The sequence below is a fragment of the Podarcis filfolensis genome (genome assembly GCF_964270895.1).
Source record: "Podarcis filfolensis genome assembly, chromosome: 17".
In the NCBI taxonomy this organism is placed as follows: domain Eukaryota; kingdom Metazoa; phylum Chordata; class Lepidosauria; order Squamata; family Lacertidae; genus Podarcis; species Podarcis filfolensis.
Genome location: NC_139621.1, coordinates 9653147 through 9673376, shown reverse-complemented (window position 1 = coordinate 9673376; position 20230 = coordinate 9653147). Strand labels below are relative to the sequence as shown.

The window sequence follows — 20230 nt, the reverse complement described above, 5'->3', positions numbered from 1 at the left end:
AAACAACTTACAATCCTTTCTGTTTATATCATCTCCTACAATGCCAAGTAAAAATGCTTCTGGTTTCTTAATAAATGTATATTTCAACATTTTTTTCATCTCATATATCATCTCCCAGAAGTTTTTCACCTTTTTACATTCCCACCACATATGATAAAATGTTCCCTCTTTTTCTTTGCATTTCCAACATTTATTGCTAACTTTATACGAGGGGAACTGAAATTCAAGGCCCATGCGTTCCATGCTCCTTCTGGCATCTCGCCTGTCCTCAGTGCTCAGGCTAAGCCCTGGAATATTTGACGTGGTGGTAACATGCATCAGTGCCTCTGATCATGTGCAAAGGGCACCCTTGGCCAAGGCGCAGTCTGACCCCCTCCTTTGGTAATCCTCATAGAATTCTAGCCCAATGGTTGCCATTAATTTGATTTTGAATTGATTTTCGAATGAATTGATTTTAGAACGCTGGGTTACTTTTATTGTTGTTAGCCGCTCTAAGCCCGGCTTCGGCTGGGGAGGGCGGGATATAAATAAAATTTTAATTTTATTATTATTATTATTATTATTATTATTATTAAGTGTACATTGCAGGCCTGCCGGATCAGAAGGGTGACTTCCAGGTAGGCAGCCTCTCTGGGACATTAATTGCACAGAGAATTGGATGAAAAGAAGAAGTCAGGGCCAGCTGAAGACATTTTGTTGCCTGCAGTGGAGGGCAAGATGACCCCTTTGGTCTATGTATAGGGCAGCTGAATCGTTCCCACTGTCCCTGAGGGCAGCAGGAAAGTGCACCCATCTCTTCCAACACATTGTGCCAGTCCCCCAGCATCTGCCGCCTGAGACCCCTGCCTTGCCCTGCCTAAGGGTAGGGCCAGCCCTGGAAGAGGGAGGGAGGGAGAGAAAAGCTGTTTTCCAATGAATTGTGGGCAGGGTGTCCAGGTTGAGAGAAGAAAAACGACAGGGCTGGTGCATTTGCTTTGCTTTGGGTAGCGCAGGTGGAAGGTCTGTGTTTGGATGGCTGTACGACAGCCATTTCTTCATCTCCTTCCTTAAGGTGTGGACATGAGAAGAATGGAGAAATGGCTGCCATACAGCCATCCATTTTTTTCTGTTAATAGCAGCTCATTTGACCATATCATTGGGCTGGAAGGAGTCCTTGGGTTTTTCTTTAAATACTAAGTTCCATAAAATGATGGTCTTATTTCTGAAAAAAATTGACTTATAAATGAAGGGTCTCTTGGGGTGCAGCTAAAGCTATAGATTTTGCCTCCATTTGTTACATATAGGATAGCCCAATCATGGGGGATGGCGATTGTTTATAATATTTATTTTGTGCCCTTTTCTGTTATCAGGTTGGTTTTGTTGTAACACGGATGTTATATGTGTAGCCACTTGTGAGCGTCTTGTGGTTTTTAAAAAAGCCATTCTCATTGGTTTCCAAAGAAAAACACAAGGAAGTGGGTCATTAGAATGAATTGATTTTAGAATGTATTTCAATTACAGTGGTACCTCAGGTTACAGATGCTTCAAGTTATATACGCTTCAGGTTACAGACTCCAATAACCCAGAAATAGTGCTTCAGGTTAAGAACTTTGCTTCAGGATGAGAACAGAAATTGTGTGGTGGCGGCGCGGTGGCAGCAGGAGGCCCCATTAGCTAAAGTGGTGCCTCAGGTTAAGAACAGTTTCAGGTTAAGTATGGACCTCCGGAACAAATTAAGTACTTAACCTGAAGTACCACTGTAATTGATTATGATTTTATGTAAACTGTGTTATTTTACTGTTGTTAGCCGCTCTGAGCCCGGCTTCAGCTGGGGAGGGCGGGATATAAATAAATTATTATTATTATCATAGAAGTGAAAGCTCAGCAACCAGAGGTGAAGGAGCTCTCCTCCAATCATAGAATCACAGATCTAGAAGGGACCACAAGGTTCATCTTGTCCTTCCTCTTGCAATGCAGGAATCTTTTGATCAAAAATGCCAGGGATGGGGGGATGGGGAGCAGAGAGGGGGCTCCTGGCTGCTCCCACAGCTACTCTTCCTGTTATTTCGGAAAAGCCTGGGGTATCCTGGGGTGCAGGATCAGGTTTAAGGTGCTGGTTTTAACCTTTAAAGCCCTATACGGTCTAGGACCTTCGTACCTATGGGACCGCCTCTCCTGGTATGTCCCACAGAGGAACTTACGGTCTTCAAACAAAAACATCTTGGAGATCCCAGGCCACAGGGAGGTTAGGCTGGCCTCAACTAGAGCCAGGGCTTTCTCGGCTGCGGCTCCAATCTGGTGGAACGCTCTGTCACAAGAGACTAGGGCCCTGCGGGACTTGACATCTTTCCGAAGGGCCTGCAAGACAGAGCTGTTCCACCAGGCCTTTGGTCAGGGCACAGCCCGACTCCCTCCTTTGGCAATCTTCACAGAACTTTAGCCTAATGGTTGCCATCAATTTGATTTGAATTAATTTTATAATGAAATTATTTTAGAATGTTGTACTATTTTATTGTTGTTAGCCGCCCTGAGCCCGGCTTCGGCTGGGGAGGTCAGGATATAAATAAAAAATATTATTATTATTATTATTATTATTATTATTATTATTATTATTATTATTGCAACCCCAGGTTTGTGCAACTGCATTCTACAAACGCATGGCAACATTTTCAGGGAGTAGAAAACAGGGAACGGCAAAGCACATGGGCTTGTCTCACATTTCCAGAGACTTTCCAAAGACCACTCCCTGTGCATGTGCGTGAGCAAAACCCCAAAGCAGGTCGCTAGAGCAAGCGGCCTCTGTGCCAGTGCTAGATTTGGGAGGTGTGGGCCTTGGGGAGAAAAGTAGGCACAAACAAAAAGTGTTTGGCAGTGATAAGGCTCTAGCAGCTCTATGCTCTCCTGCACAGCGGTTGTTTATCCCAGCCACTCTGTACTTTTTGAAAACATCTTCACGAAGTTATTCAAGCCGTAGCTTCTTATCTGATTCCCCTCTTCATTGGGCTGTTATATAGCTGCTGCTGCTGCTGCTGCTTCCATCCCCAAAAAGAACTTTTCCCCCTGACCCAATTTAGTTTTTTAAAAGCCAGAACAACAACAAAAAACCCTATTCCATTTTCTCCAAAGTATATGTGATATATTATAGGCCTAGTGAGATCAGAGCTCTGCTAGACTGGGTCAAATCTGTTTTCAGTCCACTCTCTGGTCTACCCAGTGCCTCCATCCGCTTTCTCAACATGAGTAATTTTATATTTTATAAATTTCTATCGCGGCCCCTAGTTCTCACTCCCGAATCAAAAGCCCTTGAACAATTTAGACTTCCCCAGTGGTCTGATCGCTTGATCATTTTGCTCGTGCTCTTCTGCTCCCTTTTCTGTACCTACAGCACCTTTCTTGAGAAGGGGTGGCCAAAAAACTGCACACAAAATATTCTAAATGCAGCAATGCCATACAAAAGCATGACAGTACTGGCTGATTCTCCCACCTCCACTTCCCTCAACAACAACCCCCCCCCCACAAAATTTTTTATTTCATCCTAATTCTTAGCCCTGTTCACCACCACCACAAACTGAATTGATGTTTTCATTTATGTGTCGACTTGATTAGTATTGCACTCCTAAATTGTTGGTCATACATAAACCCCATGTATATGCAAAGCTAGAAAAGAAATAAATGCAACAATGTAAGTTGCCCCAACGGGCATCACCTTGTTTATTTCGCAAATCGATTTGCTGTTTTGTTGCCTAGTCATCCATTCTGACAAAAGCTCTTTGCTGTCTCCTTGAGTTTTCGCCATCTGGTAAACGCAAAATTTGGGCTAAGTCGGTGCCCCTCACTTGGCTGATGTAGTTATGTTGTTAGTATACAGTCTGATTTTACATTCAGTTATACTTAAATGAAATATTTAATATTGTATTGTATTCTGGTGCTGTTCCTTCTTCTGGGAATGTGTGAACAATGAAGACCGAATTATGAATAATTTAATTAATCAATTAATCGAAACTTGACTATTTTGGTATCATTGCAAATTTGGATCCCAACTCCTTACAAGAATATTTATGAATAATATCAATGGTTATAATAACTCACAACTCACTTTCCACCATTGTGAAAACTGTCTATTTATTCATTCTTGTCCTCTTGCTTCCTTTCCTTTAACATATCTCACTGCCTACCTACAGTTACCCAATGATTGGCTAGAAATTTATAGTTAATTATATTAAACCATAGCTAGGGATTTCAGGGCAGGGACACGGGTGGCGCTGTGGGTTAAACCACAGAGCCTAGGACTTGCCGATCAGAAGGTCGGCGGTTCGAATCCCCGTGATGGAGTGAGCTCCCGTTGCTCAGTCCCTGCTCCTGCCAACCTAGCAGTTCGAAAGCACATCAAAGTGCAAGTAGATAAATAGGTACCACTCCGGCAGGAAGGTAAACAGCGTTTCCGTGTGCTGCTCTGGTTCACTAGAAGCGGCTTAGTCATGCTGGCCACATGACCCGGAAGCTGTACGCCGGCTCCCTCGGCCAAGAAAGCGAGGTGAGCGCCGCAACCCCAGAGTCGTCCGCGACTGGACCTAACGGTCAGGGGTCCCTTTACCTTTACCTAGGGATTTCAGGACCAGGGATTGATTATATGCTCATTAACTCAAAACTGTAACAGAGAAACCTGAACATATGGCAGTCATAGTTGAATAGCCCATTGATATTGCTAAGGCTGAACAAAGCACTTACCGTATTGCCCCAAATATAAGCCACACTTTTTTTCCAAATTCTGACTGTGAAAAGTTAAAGTGCGGCTTAAATTTGGGACCTTACAAAAATGGGCTTTTACAATATCGCTGCTGAAACAGACACTCGGTAAAACGGAACAAAAAAAATGTTTTATTGCCGATTTGCGAGCTTGAGACTGTTCATTTGCCATTTACGGGTGTGAGTGCCTGCGGAATTGTAGCAATTGAATAGCGATTTGTGATTTGCACGATTGTGGGCTTTGTGGGCTTGCAAGATCAAAGGCTTAAATTAGCTCGGAATTACAATTCTACCAACCGCAGCAATTTTCAACCTGTAACCTAATTTTAAGGGAGCGGCTTATATTTGGGTATTGTCTTTTTCTCTCTCCCTCCCCCCCCTTGAATTTTAAAGGTGCGGCTTATTTGCAGGTGTGGCTTATATTCAGGCCAATAAGGTAAGTCTTTCCTTGATGGCTTTGCAAATCCCAGTGTCAGGGCTGGGCAGAGGCGGAATAGTGGATACTGCCTCCCCATTCTTGACCCTTCCAGGGAAGAGGAAGACAGTATAGATTTACAGCGGTGGTTTGCAGGAGGTCACAACTCATGGGCAGATGAGGGGGAAAGTTGGGAAATAATGGGAGAGGAGGAGCAGGCAGAGCCAGAACAGCAGCTGGCTGACACACTGTCATTGGAAGGATTCTAGACCCTCCATCTCCCAGAACCCGGCAAGCCTTAAAAGTAGGAGAGCAAAGAGCTCAAAGGCAGAGGGCATGTAGCAGCACCCGTAGAGGAGATGATGAGAATGTGGGAGAGACGGAGGGGTGGAGATCCAAGAGGCTGGGTTCTATAGCCTCTCTCTGTAAAGGATGAAATAAAAAAGGATGGTAAGAAACTCTTCCTTGCCTTTATGATTTCCTGGGCAACCAGCTGGTAGCCGCTGACAGCACCCTGACACCCAGTCTAAAATCACTTGCCACTAGAGTTTAACATTACAATTTGGAAGCCAGTCCCGTGGAGTAGGAGACGAAATATGTTCCATTGGGTTGAATGGTGCTTTTGTAAGGACTGATAGCTTTGCTAATACAGTGGTACCTCTGGTTAAGTACTTAATTCGTTCCGGAGGTCTGTTCTTAACCTGAAACTGTTCTTAACCTGAGGCACCGCTTTAGCTAATGGGGCCTCCCACTGCTGCTGTGCCGCCGCACGATTTTGTTCTCATCCTGAAGTTCTTAACCCGAGGTACTACTTCTGGGTTAGCAGAGTCTGCAACCTGAAGCGTTTGTAACCCAGGGTACCACTGTAAATTTGATTGATGGCTGCTATCAAAGTGCAGAAAGCAAGAGCAGCCATTCTAGGTCTGGTTCCCTAACCTAAAAGAGCAGAGTTCTCGATCAGGTTTTGCTTTCGCACCACCTCCTTTTGTGTAACTCTTCTAGTTCCTGGTTCCTCCAGCCGGGGAGGGCAGGGTACAAACAAAATTATTATTATTATTATTATTATTATTATTATTAATAATAATAGTTCTCTCTGCCAGGGCAAAGTGCATAGCTTCTGCAGAACAGATAGAGTTGGTGAAATCCTGAAAGTTTGCATTTCACCAAATTATTTTATTGAAGGGTGAGTTTCATGCAAAGTCAGCTGTTAGTGTGGTGTAGTGGTTAAGAGCGGTGGACTTGTAATCTGGTGAACTGGGTTTGATTTCCCGCTCCTCCACATGCAGCTGCTGGGTGACCTTGGGCTAGTCACACTTCTCTGAAGTCTCTCAGCCTCACTCACCTCACAGAGTGTTTGTTGTGGCGGAGGAAGGGAAAGGAGATTGTTAGCCACTTTGAGACTCCTTAGGGTAGTGATAAAGTGGGATATCAAATCCAAACTGCTGCTGCTACTCCTCCTCCTCCTCCTCCTCCTCCTCCTCCTCCTCCCCTTCTTCTTCTTCTTCTTCTTCTTCTTCTTCTTCTTCTTCTTCTTCTTCTTCTAATACAGGTCTGGAAGTCCAACACATACTTCCAGCTACAAGCTCACTGTCAGACAGGAGCTATCACTAGGCCTCCCTGCCACCCACCCACCTCTGCTCTTGACTACAGTGTTTAATTCTGGAGGGAGAATAAGGGAGTGAGGTGTTGCATTCCTCTGCAAAATATGGCTTGTCTCACTCAGGGCTGGCCCAAGACATCTTGGCACCTGAGACAAGCCACAGAATGTTTCCCCCCTCCCTGCCAGGGAAGAAGGGGGAGGGAAAATTTATATCAGGAATAAGTGGGTTGTTGTTGTTGTTGTTGTTGTTTGTTGTTTTTTTGAGATTTACACTAGGAACAAAGAGGTGAATGAAGATCTACATCAGGAACAAGAGGGGGAATCAAATCAACCTTGCTTGGTGGTTGAACTGGGAATCAAAGGCCATGGGGTTTATATATGTGACAACAGCCACAAGGATGCTACTAGCCCAGAGATGGAAGGAAGAGATAACCCCGACGAGAGAAGAATGGCAAACCAAGTTGATGGACTATGCCAAAATGGCGAAATTAACTGGGAAGCTCAGAAATCAAGAAGACAAGAACTTTAAGAAACAATGGGAAAAGTTCATAATTTATTTACGAGACCACTGTAAGCAGGTTAAAACATTAGCAGGATTTTAACCACACTTGTAAAGTAATGGAAAGTATGGATAATTTAGAAGGATGAAAAATTTGGATCAGTACTGATTTGCAGTTGTAAATATGATTACTAGGACCCATGTAAGGGATGGGGGGGAAGTCAGGAGATTCAGAGTAATCTCGATATTTGGATTCAGAATTGTTTTCTGTTACATGTTTATACTTAAAAAAAATCAAATAAAAATTTTATTTAAAAAAATAAAGTCACTGGTGGCAAATGTCATAAATCAAAAAGAGGGGAAAAATGAAACAAAACACCAGGACACTGGCACCCTGTGGCACCTCTGATCTCCACTGGCAAGGCTCTGCTTACCTGGCTTGCATCAGTTGTGTTTTGTACTGAATGGCCTGTAAGCCCATCTCTCTTGGCTCTAGGATTCTAGGATTACTGAGGGGAGGCTGGGGAGAGGACAGCTACGGAACCTCACAGTGGCCAATCCATTAACATCATCGCTCCCTCGTGGGGCACTCAGTTTTCCTGGCCATTTGCATGTGGTCTCATGGAGGTGAGGGTCTCTATTTGGAGAGATTAGCTGTGGCCCTGGGTGCCCAGTTCTAAATCAGGACTGCTCAGAGCTTCTAGAGTTTGGGAAGCTGAAAGGCGAGGGACGTCACAGTGACTGAGGGACCCTGACCAAAGGGATGCCCTTGAGGAATAGCAAAGGGGTGACTGGCATGAAGAAGAAGGAGTCTTTGGCCTCTGCGAGGAGGAGGGCAGAACAACATGGGATGGAGCTGGACCGGAGGGTGAGTGGCGAGAAAGAGGCAGGCGGGAAGGAGGAGAGCTTGGTGGCTCATTTGGTGGCTGCCTGGAGGAAGGAGATGGAAATGGGGGTGCCAGGAGACACGAAGCTAGCCAGAGCTGTGGGGATGGTGAGCCATGTGGGGACAGGCCAGGAGGGCCTAAGTGTGGAGAACTGCAAGACGATGAAGCTCCGGTGCCACGGTCCTTGTGTGTGCCATGGAGCGTGGTTTTGCTACCAGGCTGCATGGTCCCAATGGAGTTGGGGGCTCCTTCCTTGGGGCAGAGGAGAAAATCGTGGGGGCCAGCAGGGTTCATAGCATAGAAGGCATTGGCGCCATCAGGGATCAGTAGCTCTTGAAGGAGAGAGAGAGAGAGAGAGAGAGAGAGAGAGAGAGAGAGAGAGAGAACATGAGTGATGCCAACAATGTTTTCCCCTCCATCCGGGTCCTGTGACCCGGAAACTACAACTAATCCAGAATGCGGCAGCTAGACTGGTGACTGGCAGCAGCCGCTGAGACCATATAACACCGGTCTTGAAAGACCTACATTGGCTCCCAGTACGTTTCCGAGCACCATTCAAAGTGTTGGTGCTGACCTTTAAAGCCCTAAACGGCCTCGGTCCAGTATATCTGAAGGAGCGTCTCCACCCCCATCGTTCTGCCCAGACACTGAGGTCTAGCACTGAGGGCCTTCTGGCGGTTCCCTCGCTGCGAGAAGCCAAGTTACAGGGAACCAGGCAGAAGGCCTTCTTGGTAGTGGCGCCCTCCCTGTGGAACGCCCTCCCATCAGATGTCAAAGAGAACAACAACGACCAGACTTTTAGAAGACACCTGAAGGCAGCACTGTTTAGGGAAGCTTTTAATGTTTGATGTATTACAGTAATTTAATATTTTTTTGGAAGCCGCCCAGAGTGGCTGGGGAAGCCCAGCCAGATGGGCAGGGTATAAATAATAAATTTTATTATTATTATTATTATTATTATTATTATTATTATTATTATTATCCCTCTCCTCACCTTGACCATCTCCCAACAGCTGCAGGAGCCGGTAGTTGTGCAGCGAGTGCCCTTCCAAGTTGTGCTTCTGCAATGCACGCTGAACTACAGCCGTGGTCTTATCCTGGCTGGTGATCTGTGGGGGAAAGTCATCCGCTAATGAGCCACAGAAGAGGGCACAGGGGTGGCCCAGCAATGTGGCAACACAACACAGAAGGTGTCCAGAGAGGGGCAGGGGAGAATATTAACAAAAGTAGTGAAAACGCCTTCAACCACAGAGCCTAGGGCTTGCCGATCAGAAGGTCGGCGGTTCGAATCCCTGTGACGGGGTGAGCTCCCATTGCTCAGTCCCTGCTCCTGCCAACCCAGCAGTTCGAAAGCACATCAAAGTGCAAGTAGATAAATACCCGGTGGGAAGGTAAACGGCGTTTCCGTGCGCTGCTCTGGTTCGCCAGAAGCGGCTCAGTCATGCTGGCCACATGACCCGGAAGCTGTACGCCGGCTCCCTTGGCCAATAAAGCGAGATGAGCGCCGCAACCCCAGAGTTGGCCACGACTGGACCTAATGGTCAGGGGTCCCTTTACCTTACTTACCTTACCTAATGCTAGCTGAATCAAAAAAGTGTCAGACTAAACCAGGGGTGAGGGGTACGTGTGGCTTTCTTGGCGTTTGTTGGGCTCCAACCTGCATGAGGTGGGATGAAGCCATTTGTCATGGGCCAGGAGTTGGCTTCACCTGCTGAGCAGCAGCCTGAAGGAGCAGAAGGCAAAGTCGTGATTCGCAGCTTTGAAGTTTAGACAGCCAATCACGTTGGGAGTGGGAGTGGCTCAGGCTTTCAGGAATGTATATAAGCAGTTGCTTTGCCCCTGTTTCCCAGTTATGTAGATCAATAAAGGTTCTTGCTGTTATCACTGCGTCTTGCCTCATGGGAACCCACCTACACTTCAGTCTTGACCTTAGGACTAGACTGAACTTCTCGGTAGTGGCACCTGCCCTGTGGAACGCTCTCCCACCAGATGTCAAAGAGAAAAACAACTACCAGACTTTTAGAAGACATCTGAAGGCAGCCCTGTTTATGGAAGCTTTTAATGTTTGACAGACTATTGTATTTTAATATTTTGTTGGAAGCCACCCAGAGTGGCTGGGAAAACCCAGCCAGATGGGCGGGGTATAAATAAATTATTATTATTATTATTATTATTATTATTATTATTATTATTATTATTAACCTTGGACTCTGCCTCCAGGCAAGTACTCCCCCACAGAGACTCAATTGGTTGGCTGGCTTCTCCCTCCACTGAGCTCTGCCATGGCTGGCAGCACAGGACTATGACACTGTTTGCCTCAGTTGGTGGATCTGACCCTTGCCCTGCCCTGCCATTGTGTCGCTACCTGCTCCTCTGGGACTTTGCCCATGCTGCTGAAGCAGGGCTGTTGCCCCCACTGTGCAGGGCCTCTATGCGCTCCTCCCCTGCCTGGAAATCTTCACCCCCACACGCAGACATGATGCAGTCATGTCCAGATGTTCCTGGCAGCTTGTGTCCCTTGTCAACTCACCACAATGCTGCGATACAGGTTGCCGTTGCCATGCACATCATCCATGCTGACGCGGATGATGCGCGACTCTGTCCCTCGTTGCTTGGAGATGGGAGACGGCGGGGTCTGCTCCAGCGGAAGGCAGGGCCTTAGCTGCGGTACAGACAGATTCTGGTCAGGAGAAGACAACCAAAAAGGGGACCAGGAGATGAATCCATGAGTTGTGACTCCCTTTCCGCCCCACATTTCCATTACCTCTCTGGCCACCAACACCATCAAAACATCTCACTCAGAAGTTTCCGCCACTTCACTTGCTGATATGCGCATTGGTGCTAAATGAAAGCTGGCTCTCCGTGGGTTACCAGATGTCTTTGGATGCTCCCATCAACCCTGACCTCTAGCTCTGGGGCTAGGGATGATGGGAGTTGTAGTTCAACCACTTTTGGTGACCCAAGGTGAAAGCATGACTGGTCTTCAGGTCCGGCCTATCCAACAATATCAAAATAAGCTCCAATAAACAAGAGGGGAAGACTCAAGAATAGAAGCAGACCTCAGAACATTCCAAGGCACAGCCCATAGAATGATTCCTGCTACTCCTATCTTCAATGGACAGAAACTATTGGAACAAAAGACATTCGGTGCAAACTAAAGACGCTATACCTGTGGATAATTGTTTGAACCCTTCCAATGGATATTGGGGGCGGGGGTGGGAAGGGAGGGGAAGGAAAAATTGTACGGGAAATTTAAAAATTGGAAGGAGATAATATAATGTATGTAAAAATCCCGAAAAAATAAAAAATAAAATAAATATTCCCCAGAGGAGGAGGAGACGAGTGGGGGTGATAGGGGACCCTACTGAGGGGAACAGAGGCAGTAGTGTGTGGAGGAAACAGGATGTCATGGGAGGTTTGCTGTCTTCTGGGTTCCCTATCTATCTATCTATCTATCTATCATCTATCATCTATTAAAATTGTATATTGCCCTTCATCCTAAGATCCATAGGGCGGTTCACAGCATAAACATACAAAATGAACACGCAAAACATACCAATATCCTCCCCCCGCCCTCGCTGACACATTGAAAAGGTATTTATTTACAAAATACATATATCTAGAGATCTGCTCTTCCCAGCTGTCAGAAATGAGAATCTCACTATGTCTGTTTAGAGTCTAAACACCCCAGAACCAGTCTTGGAAGTGAAGTACTGTACTAATCAGTGGCTCCATCAAGGGCATTTGATTCAAGCTTGAATACCTACCAAGTGCCCTGGACATCCCATCTTTTGCATGAGAGCACAGAGGCCATTTTGGGTGCTGCGCTCTCACCCCCCCCAAAAAAACACACCCCACAACACTTTATTTGGGTGAGAGTGAGGCATGGGTCACATGACTTGCCTGGGAGCACATCCCAGAAGATGCAAATCCTAGTTTTGGCTCTCAAAAGTTGGATGGCATGAACTTGCACCAGGAATGCATCCCAACATTTTATATTGCTGAAGTGGGGGCGTGGGAGAGTGGGACGGAGACTACCCTAAATCTTGTCTTTATTGGTCAATCATACCATTTTTTTTCAGCCACAGGTATAAAAAAATGACTGGTAAATTATTACAGTCATACCTCACGTTGTGTCCGCTTCAGCTTGCGTGTTTTCGTCTTGTATCCCACGGCAACCCGGAAGTACTGGAATGGACTACTTCCAGGTTTTGCTGCTCGCGCCTGCGCAGAAGCGCCAAATCACGCCGCGCGTCTGCGCAGACACGGTGCTTCGAGTTGCGGGCTTTTCACATTACGGACGGGCCTCCGGAATGGATCCCATCCATAACACGAGGTACCACTGTACACCATTCTTGTATTATAATGATAGCTTTTAATATCTATTCCTTTCACATGTGTAGCTTTTAATATCTATTCCTTTCAAATGTGGGCTCATTTTTGGCTAGAAATGAAATCAGCCTACCACACTAATAATAATAATAATAATAATAATAATAATAATAATAATAATAATAATAATTTATACCCCGCCCATCTGGCCACCACCCCCCCAGCCACTCTGGGCAGCTTCCAACAAAATATTAAAATACAATGGTCTGTTAAACATCAAAAGCTTCCTTAAACAGGGCTGCCTTCAGATGTCTTCTAAAAGTCTGGTAGTTGTTTTTCTCTTTGACATCTGGTGGGAGGGCGTTCCACAGGGCGGGTGCCACAACCGAGAAGGCCCTCTGCCTGGTTCCCTGTAACTTGGCTTCTCGCAGCGAGGGAACCGTCACAAGGCCCTCAGAGCTGGACCTCAGCGTCCGGGCAGAATGATGGGGGTGGAGACGCTCCTTCAGCGATGCCGTCTCTTTGCACTCTCTGTGGCAACTGCATTACGAATCCCCAAGAGAATTTGCCTTCTGCTGCTTGCCCCTTGCTCTGCTCCATATTTCACCACCATCACGGGTGCAACTGGCAGTGAAGCAAGTGCAGGCCTTTTGGGTGTGGGCACCCAGGCTGTGGAGGCCCCTCCCCAAAGAGACCCTGCTGCTCCCTTTTGAGATGCTCTGTCACGGCTGTTTTATTTTTCAGGCATTTGGTTCATGTTGATTATGTTCTCCCCTTCTGTTTTATAACAGCATACAGACTTCTGCATTTTATGTTATGCCCTTTTTAGCTGTCTCGGTCACATAATGAGATCTTCTAAGATTGTGAGTTGTTTCAGGGACCAAGAGAACGGGACAGAAACGGTTTTATAAAGAAAAATAAGCTACCTTGCTAGTGGGGAGTCCCCGAGTTGGTGAACAAGGGGTGCTGGATGCATCTTCAGAGGAAAGGCTGCTGCAGGAGCCCAGCGGTGAGATTCCGGGCTTCTCAGGGCTTGGAGAAGCAGCAGAGGCTTCTGAGCCCAGGAGAAGTCTGCAAAGGAAGAGCAGAGACAGTGACTCAGGTGTGGGAGCATCACTGTCGGGTAGTGGTTAGTTGTGTATCAGACAAGAGCTCCAGAGTCATATCCCTACTTCACCATGATATTCATTTCGTGACCTTGGGCCAGTCAGCATACCCATGTTAGAATTCCCGCTCCATGATTGCAGTCATGAGATTGTTGTCTATCACATGGCGGTATATGTTTTGACTCCACAAAGTGGGAAGTGACGGAGACAGGATATTTGTGTTACTGTGTTCCGTGAAGCGGGACTATTGTCCTTTGTTCTTTTTCTCTTTGCTGTCTGATGCTAGAGAGAGATGGAGCCATGTTGCAGTGCTCCGTGTGTGTTTATATGTAAATAAAGTAGATTAGCCAAAATGCTGAGTTGCTGAGGTCTGTTACGCATGAACTGTGCAAACTCTGCGGATCCCTAAGTGTGCCGGTGTCGGTTGGCATCGGTTGCTGTGGTGTTTGGGCTGAAGAAAGCTTATGAAGCTCCCGAACCAGGAGGAAGGGAACATGCCAGTCGGGTATGTGTCTCTGCCAGGGTCCTACTTGAGTGTAGGCTGAACTCCTGACAACCCAAGCATAGCTTGCCTTGCAAGATTGTTGTAAGGATAAATATGGAAGGAAGGAACCATTTATGCCTCCTACAGAACAAATCTCTCTTTCATCACCAATACACATGACACTGAACACAATAATAATATAAATCTTGGGCTTGCATGGACCAGCAGATCCATCCATTGCCATACACTCACGGTGTGGCCTCGGCTATTGCACTGCCTCTCAACTTGGGTGCTCTGAACTCTTGGGAAAAATCAGGTTGCCAACTTTTATTTCTTTTACTTGGGACTCCTAGGGCATGTGTAGCTATGCAGTGAAGGGGAATTGAGAAGGTGGTGCTTTCTCCAACAGTATACCCCTTCAACATTCCTCAAATGACAATAGGGACAGTTCTCACTGCCCGCAACAGACCGTTCTCGACCCCCCATTTTCAGTCATCTCCTCCCCCCCCCAAAGCATTTCCTACGAGAAGAAGGGCAAGTGCTATCAACACCACACCAACAGGACACACACCATCTGCTGCCCTGAGAAAACCCCTTCATCCCTATTTTAGTTTATTCTTTGGAAGAGTTACAAAAAGAAAATCTACGATCAAATCAGAAGTCGGGATGGCTTTCATAATTATGGGACTGTCCCTGGAAAACCAGGACACTTGGAGGGTATGCAGCAGTGTACCTGTAGGCCAGACAAAGATTTGTTTGCCTAACAGCTGTTCAAGATGCAATAACCTTGTCAGAAAATCATAGCTACCATGGGGAGGGAGGTAAGTGATCCCTTCCTTTAGGTAAAGCAGCCATTCTTCTAGATCAGGAATGAGGAACCTCAGCCAAGAAGGCTGCCAGGCTGGTTTTTAACCCAAGGGCGGCCCAGCTGCAAAAGTGTAATCATGCCAGGACATGCGATTTTTTGGAGGCAGACCAGGCCTAGTGGGAGGCAATGCCCAATCTCTCCAGCTTCACTTGCTCTGCCTCAAAAAACAACAACACAGAACGGGGTTCTCCAGGAGGCCGAAGGTCAACGGACAGAAGGGAAGTTTGTCCCAAGCATGGCAGGGTAGGAGCAGGGGGCACGAAGGAGAAAGGGGCAGGGAAGGAGCAGCGGGGCCGGCCCACCCATGAGGCGGACTGAAGCACCTGCCTCAGGCAGCAGAATCCCATGGGACCCTGGCAAGCGAGGCTTTGGCAGGAGGGAGCACCTTCCCATCTTGCCTTGGGTGGCGAAACAGGATGGGCCGTCCCCAAGGAGCAGCCACAGGAAGTGTGCCCCCTCACGGAACCCGAAGGCTGACTTACGAACTGAAGCGCTTGGTCAGGCTGCGATGCAGCTTCGGCGAGTTGGGACAGGAGTCGGCTGGTGGCTCAATCACACGGGAAATTCGGTAGCTGCAGAGGGAGGAGAGCAGAAGAATGGCTATATCCACCCAGGCATGGCCTCCCACTCTTCTCTGTTGGTGTGTCTCTGTTCAACTGTCGCTTCTGACACCCTGCTGCCCTGCAATTTCTCAAAAAGGACCTGCTTGGCTCTTTCCCTTGGCATCTGCCTTGTGCCACCCTCACAGTTATGCAGCCTGGTTTGGGGGTGGGACTGCAGGAAGGCCAGAAAAAAAGTTGACTTCCTCTCTTCCTATCCTTTTAGCTTCTCTTGGTCCCACCACCGTCTCAGGCATGCTTGGTGGGGACATGGGAGAGGGCCTTCTCGGTGGTGGCTGCCTCCAGACAACTCCCTCCCTGGAGAAGCCAGACTGGCTCCCTCCTTGTCGTCCTCCTGTCAGGTGGTGAAGACCTTTGTGTTCCAACAGGTTGTTGGGAGCTGAGTACTTTTAAGGAAAGGACTGTTGCCATACTGTTTATAATTGTAATTATTGGTATGTGGGGTGTGTGTTTGTGTGTGTGTGTTTTTCTTTTTCTTATTTTTCTTATTTTTATCCATAAGCTGCCTTGAGTTCCATCAGAGAAAAAGGCAGGGCATAAATAAATGAATAACAATAAATGAATAATTAGCTGTGTAGCCCACAGTGTGAACTTTGGGGGAATGGATTTAGATGGGAGATTCTTGCTCTTGAATTTGGGCGCCTAGGGAAAGGAGGACGGGTGAACATTCCCTGTGCATTTTTAGGTATCTGAGAAGTGAAGAGTTGCTATCCCGGTGGGAAAACAGCTTTGCTATAGGAGATAGGTAACATTCCCTATCCCACTCTGTCACCATGGCATTTTGGAGATACCAGGAGCCAGTGTGGTGCAGTGGTTAGTGTGTCTGACTAGGATGTGGGAGACCAGGGTTCAAATCCCCACTTGGCTATGAAGCTCACTAGTCACTGCCTCTCTGCCTAACCTACCTCACAGGGTTGCTGTGAGGATTAAAGGAGATAGGGGAGAGCCATGTACATCACCTTGAGCTCCTTGGAGAAAAAGGTGAGATATAAATGCAATCAATTAATCATTTAGCTCCCCAAATAAAATCCATAGGACCAAATGGACTTAATGTTAAATACACATGTTTGTCTGTTTGTTTGTTTAGAAAATAAGGCTTCCGGTTCCTGTCTGCCTTAGTGGAGAAAGCTCCCATGACAACGGGAGATTGTTAGCGAAGAAAAAGCAAGGAGGGTAATTATCCTTGCAAATTTCCCCCAGGGACAGGGAGGAAAGGCCTTCACTCATGGTTCGTCTTGATACCTGGCTCTCGCTCTGGTGTGAATGCGGGAGACAGGGAGGCACTGAGTGCAAATTATTAAAGATATCTTTATTGAAAGATTTTACAAACTTGCTCAAAACTGGAAACTTTCTTTTCCAGTAGAAGCATAGCTGTCAACTATTCCCTTTTCTTGCAAGGAATCTTATTCGGAATAAGGGAATTTCCCTTTAAAAAAAGGGAAACATTGACAGCTATGAGTAGAAGTAGCTGCACTGCGGGACTGGTCCAGACTAGGAACACAGTGTGTGGGGGATGAGGGAGTTAACCCTTCCTTCCTCACAGCATTTTCCCATTAAAAAACATACCTCCTCTGCAAAAAGGTGCTATTTACAGTGAATAGTGGACTGGTGGGATGATTTTTAGCAGGAAAAAAATGGTCCAGGGAGAAAACAATTACCTTGATCTTCACATACAGTGGTCATGATCCAAGAAACGGTTGCGCAAAGTTACTTTTAATTGAATGAAGGAGAAAGTGGTCAACTCCAAGGACACTCGTAATGTGGACTTTGGGCCTTAATTTAAGACACTCCAATTGAACTCTAAAGTGGTGCAGTTGATAATACTCCTAACTAGAGCCTTTCAACAACAAGAGCCTAGTTGTATTCACTGCAGGAGTAAGTAGCACTTTGCACAACTGGAACAACTTACGCTTGTGCAACGGGACTCAATCCTCCAGAGCAGATCAGCAAGAGGGAAAGAGGGAAAGTCCTATTGCACAAGCAGTAGTCATTCCGCTCGTGCATTTATTTAGTTGGCTGCCACCCACTATCAACCATTCTCTTCCTTGGCAGAGAATCCAACACCTTTCCCTACCTCTGCTCCTCAGAGAGCTGCTGGTGCTGGTGAAAGGCCAGACGGAAGGATGGGTTTGGGCAAAGATGGTACTCTTGACATGAATCCTGCAGCTGGCAGATCCAGGAGAGGATCACTGCTTCCTGGGAGGGAAAAGACATAGCAGTGAGGTGGGCGGTGGAACCACATTTTGCATTCCTGTGGTTTGAAGGGCAGTACTCTTCCTCCCAGTTCCACATCCTATCATTCCCCTCCATTTCCAGTTCTGGGCACTGAGCTAAGAGATGCAGAATCCCACCCACCCCCCTCCAGCTTTTCCACCTTGGATTTACCTTGCGCCTCTTCTCAAAGTTAATGAGGTTGCTCTGTGGGATTGAAAAATAAGACAGGGATTGTGAGCAACACCAGGAGACACAAACCACACTGCAGAGCTGTTTGAACCATCCTACAGCAGTGGTTTTCAAACAGGGGCACCCTGGGGTGCCTTGAATGATGGTCAGGGGTGCCACGGGCAACACTGGACTATGTCCCTCTTTCCTTCCCTCCTCTGATGACCTCTCCCATCTTGGCCTCCCAAAGGCTTGCACCGTTGTTTGTTGCAGCAGCCCTGGCAACAAGCTCCACAGGTGAATGGTGCCTCTGGGGCTGGCCAGGAGGTGCTTCCCAGGCCCCTATGGGGTAGGTTGAAGAGACGCCTCTCTTTGGGGCAGGGGGCACATCTCAGAGACCAGGGGCGGCAGCAGCAGCTGCCCTGAGGACTCCCAAGGAGAGAGGAGAGGAGGCTGAGGGAACCCTCCACAAGGGAGGGTGTTCGAAAAGGGGTGATAGGCTGCCAGCTCTACAGGCAAGGGGTGGCATAACTGGGCTCCTGGGCAGGGGTGCCGCAGAAAGAATGGAGTTGGTCAAGGGAGCCGTGGACTCAAAAAGGTTGAAAACATCTGCCCCATGTGGCTGCCAGCATTTGAAAAGTCTGAGTGCTTTTTTGTTTATAGAAAAAAAGGTACTGGTATGCACCATGAAGTTGTTACAGTAAGCGTCACACTTTTAATGGGGGGAGCGCCAGTACTCCCCTACCCTTAAGTACCCCCAGAAAAAAGTACTGGAAACCCCCAAGGAGGAGACAAAGGCTTCATTCACTGAACAAACTGAGTTATGTGCAGAGGCGGAGCTATGCACCTGGGGGCGGGGCTAGACATGTGGGGTGGAGCTAGCCACCTGCAGGGCGGAGCTAGCTGCCCGCAGGGGCAGGGCAAGCGTCCAAGGGGGGTGCCGCAGGGGTGTGTGGTGAGCGTCTCAGGGGGGCGGCGCAGCGATGTCACCCCCCCCAGGGATGACACCTGGGATGAGCCACCCCCACCGCACCCCCTTCCTCCGCCAGTGGTTACGTGACCCCTGAACCACCCTGAAGGGTTGATCTGAAACAGCTGCCCAACCCAAATGGCCAGGGATCAACAGGAAGTCATTTGCCAGAGGATGCTCAGCCACCCTGAAGAGGACAAGGGATGTTCTCGTGCCACCACTTCTTCCCCAAGATGCTCACCTCCACAAAATCTGGTAGTGCTGTGTCCAGCATGATCAGGTCAGTTAAAAAGGTGCCCAGATATGGGATGGTGGGAGCCTGCAACAAAGCACAATGGGACTCACGCACTCAGCCCTTTGATTGCCCAGTGCACCACCCTCCCTTGGGAAATTAAAACATTTGGTGACACTTCCTTAGCAAGATATGGCCCATATGCAAATGGTGTCCAGGATGAAGGAAAAGGATGCTGTGGTTTTCACTGTTTGTCGGGTTTCCCTTCTTACTAGCAAGTTCACTCCAGGGGATTTCAAAAGAGGCGGATGTGTGCAAATCTCTATCTCTCGCTCTCTCTCTCTCTCTTTCTCTCTCTCTCTCTGTGTGTGTGTGTGTGTGTGTGCATGTGCGTGAAAACAAAGCTGAAACAAGACTGCTAAATTGGCAGATGTATGCATTATCAGCTATAATGTAAAAATCTCAAATATTTGTAATTGTGGAGAGGAGAGGATGTTAGGAGCAGTAGCAAAACCTTTAGCTGACAACTACTCTTGCTAAAAAAAAAAAAAATCAAAAGAGCACCACGTTCTTTTTTGGGGGTCTTTTTTAGGTACTAATTTTAGGGTTATCCCCACTCACTCTGAAACAAAACACAAAGATGGTACAGGATACAGAATTACGATGTAGCTCAGTTTGTTAGAGTGTGGTGCTAATAATGCCAAGGTTGCAGGTTTGATCCCCATCTGGGACAGCTGCATAGCAGAGAGTTGGACTATAGATGATCCTCAGGGTCCCTCGCAACTCTAGTTTTCTAAGAGAAAAGGGAATTCCAAAGGGTAGATGCCGCCACGCTGAAAGACGGATTTCTTGCGGGTGCATAATGAATATTATGTGTCACTCGCAGCATGGCCAGTTCTACAGGTCAAAGCAGTCAAGTGGCATATGTGAGAGAAGGTGATTCTCTCAAGTAAAAAGTTTCCCTTTCTCTTCTATCACACGTCTTCAAAGTCATATTTGATGACATATCATGTGCAGACTTTCACAGAACTGTAAAATCAAGGAATTGTAGATTTGGAAAGGATCCTGAGCACCACCCTGCGATGCAGGAATCTCAACAGGCAGTTCCTG

The 20230-nt window shown here is 47.2% G+C and overlaps 1 protein-coding gene and 1 long non-coding RNA gene across 8 annotated transcripts in view; both read right to left on the bottom strand.

Moving 5' to 3' along the window:
- Window positions 1–3662: 3662 nt before the first annotated feature.
- Window positions 3663–5897, bottom strand: LOC310753082. Its single transcript, XR_014543161.1, has 2 exons — window positions 4580–5897; window positions 3663–4209 (listed from the first exon to the last, which is right to left on the bottom strand). It is a non-coding gene; the product is annotated as an uncharacterized lncRNA (long non-coding RNA).
- Window positions 5898–7264: 1367 nt separating this feature from the next.
- RGL3 (ral guanine nucleotide dissociation stimulator like 3) overlaps window positions 7265–20230 on the bottom strand; it is a 34729-nt gene continuing 21763 nt past the window's right edge. For 5 of the 7 annotated variants that reach the window (XM_083593168.1, XM_083593170.1, XM_083593171.1 and 2 more), the window contains 8 exons: window positions 19130–19207; window positions 17922–17954; window positions 17611–17732; window positions 15399–15488; window positions 13385–13529; window positions 10657–10806; window positions 9121–9235; window positions 7265–8458 (listed from right to left, as the gene is read on the bottom strand). In XM_083593168.1, coding sequence (XP_083449294.1) covers window positions 7890–8458; window positions 9121–9235; window positions 10657–10806; window positions 13385–13529; window positions 15399–15488; window positions 17611–17732; window positions 17922–17954; window positions 19130–19207 — 1302 coding nt within the window. In that variant the 3' untranslated portion in view covers window positions 7265–7889. The remainder of the gene's footprint in view (window positions 8459–9120; window positions 9236–10656; window positions 10807–13384; window positions 13530–15398; window positions 15489–17610; window positions 17733–17921; window positions 17955–19129; window positions 19208–20230) is intronic. The other 2 variants (XM_083593169.1, XM_083593174.1) reach the window with 1 other exon arrangement.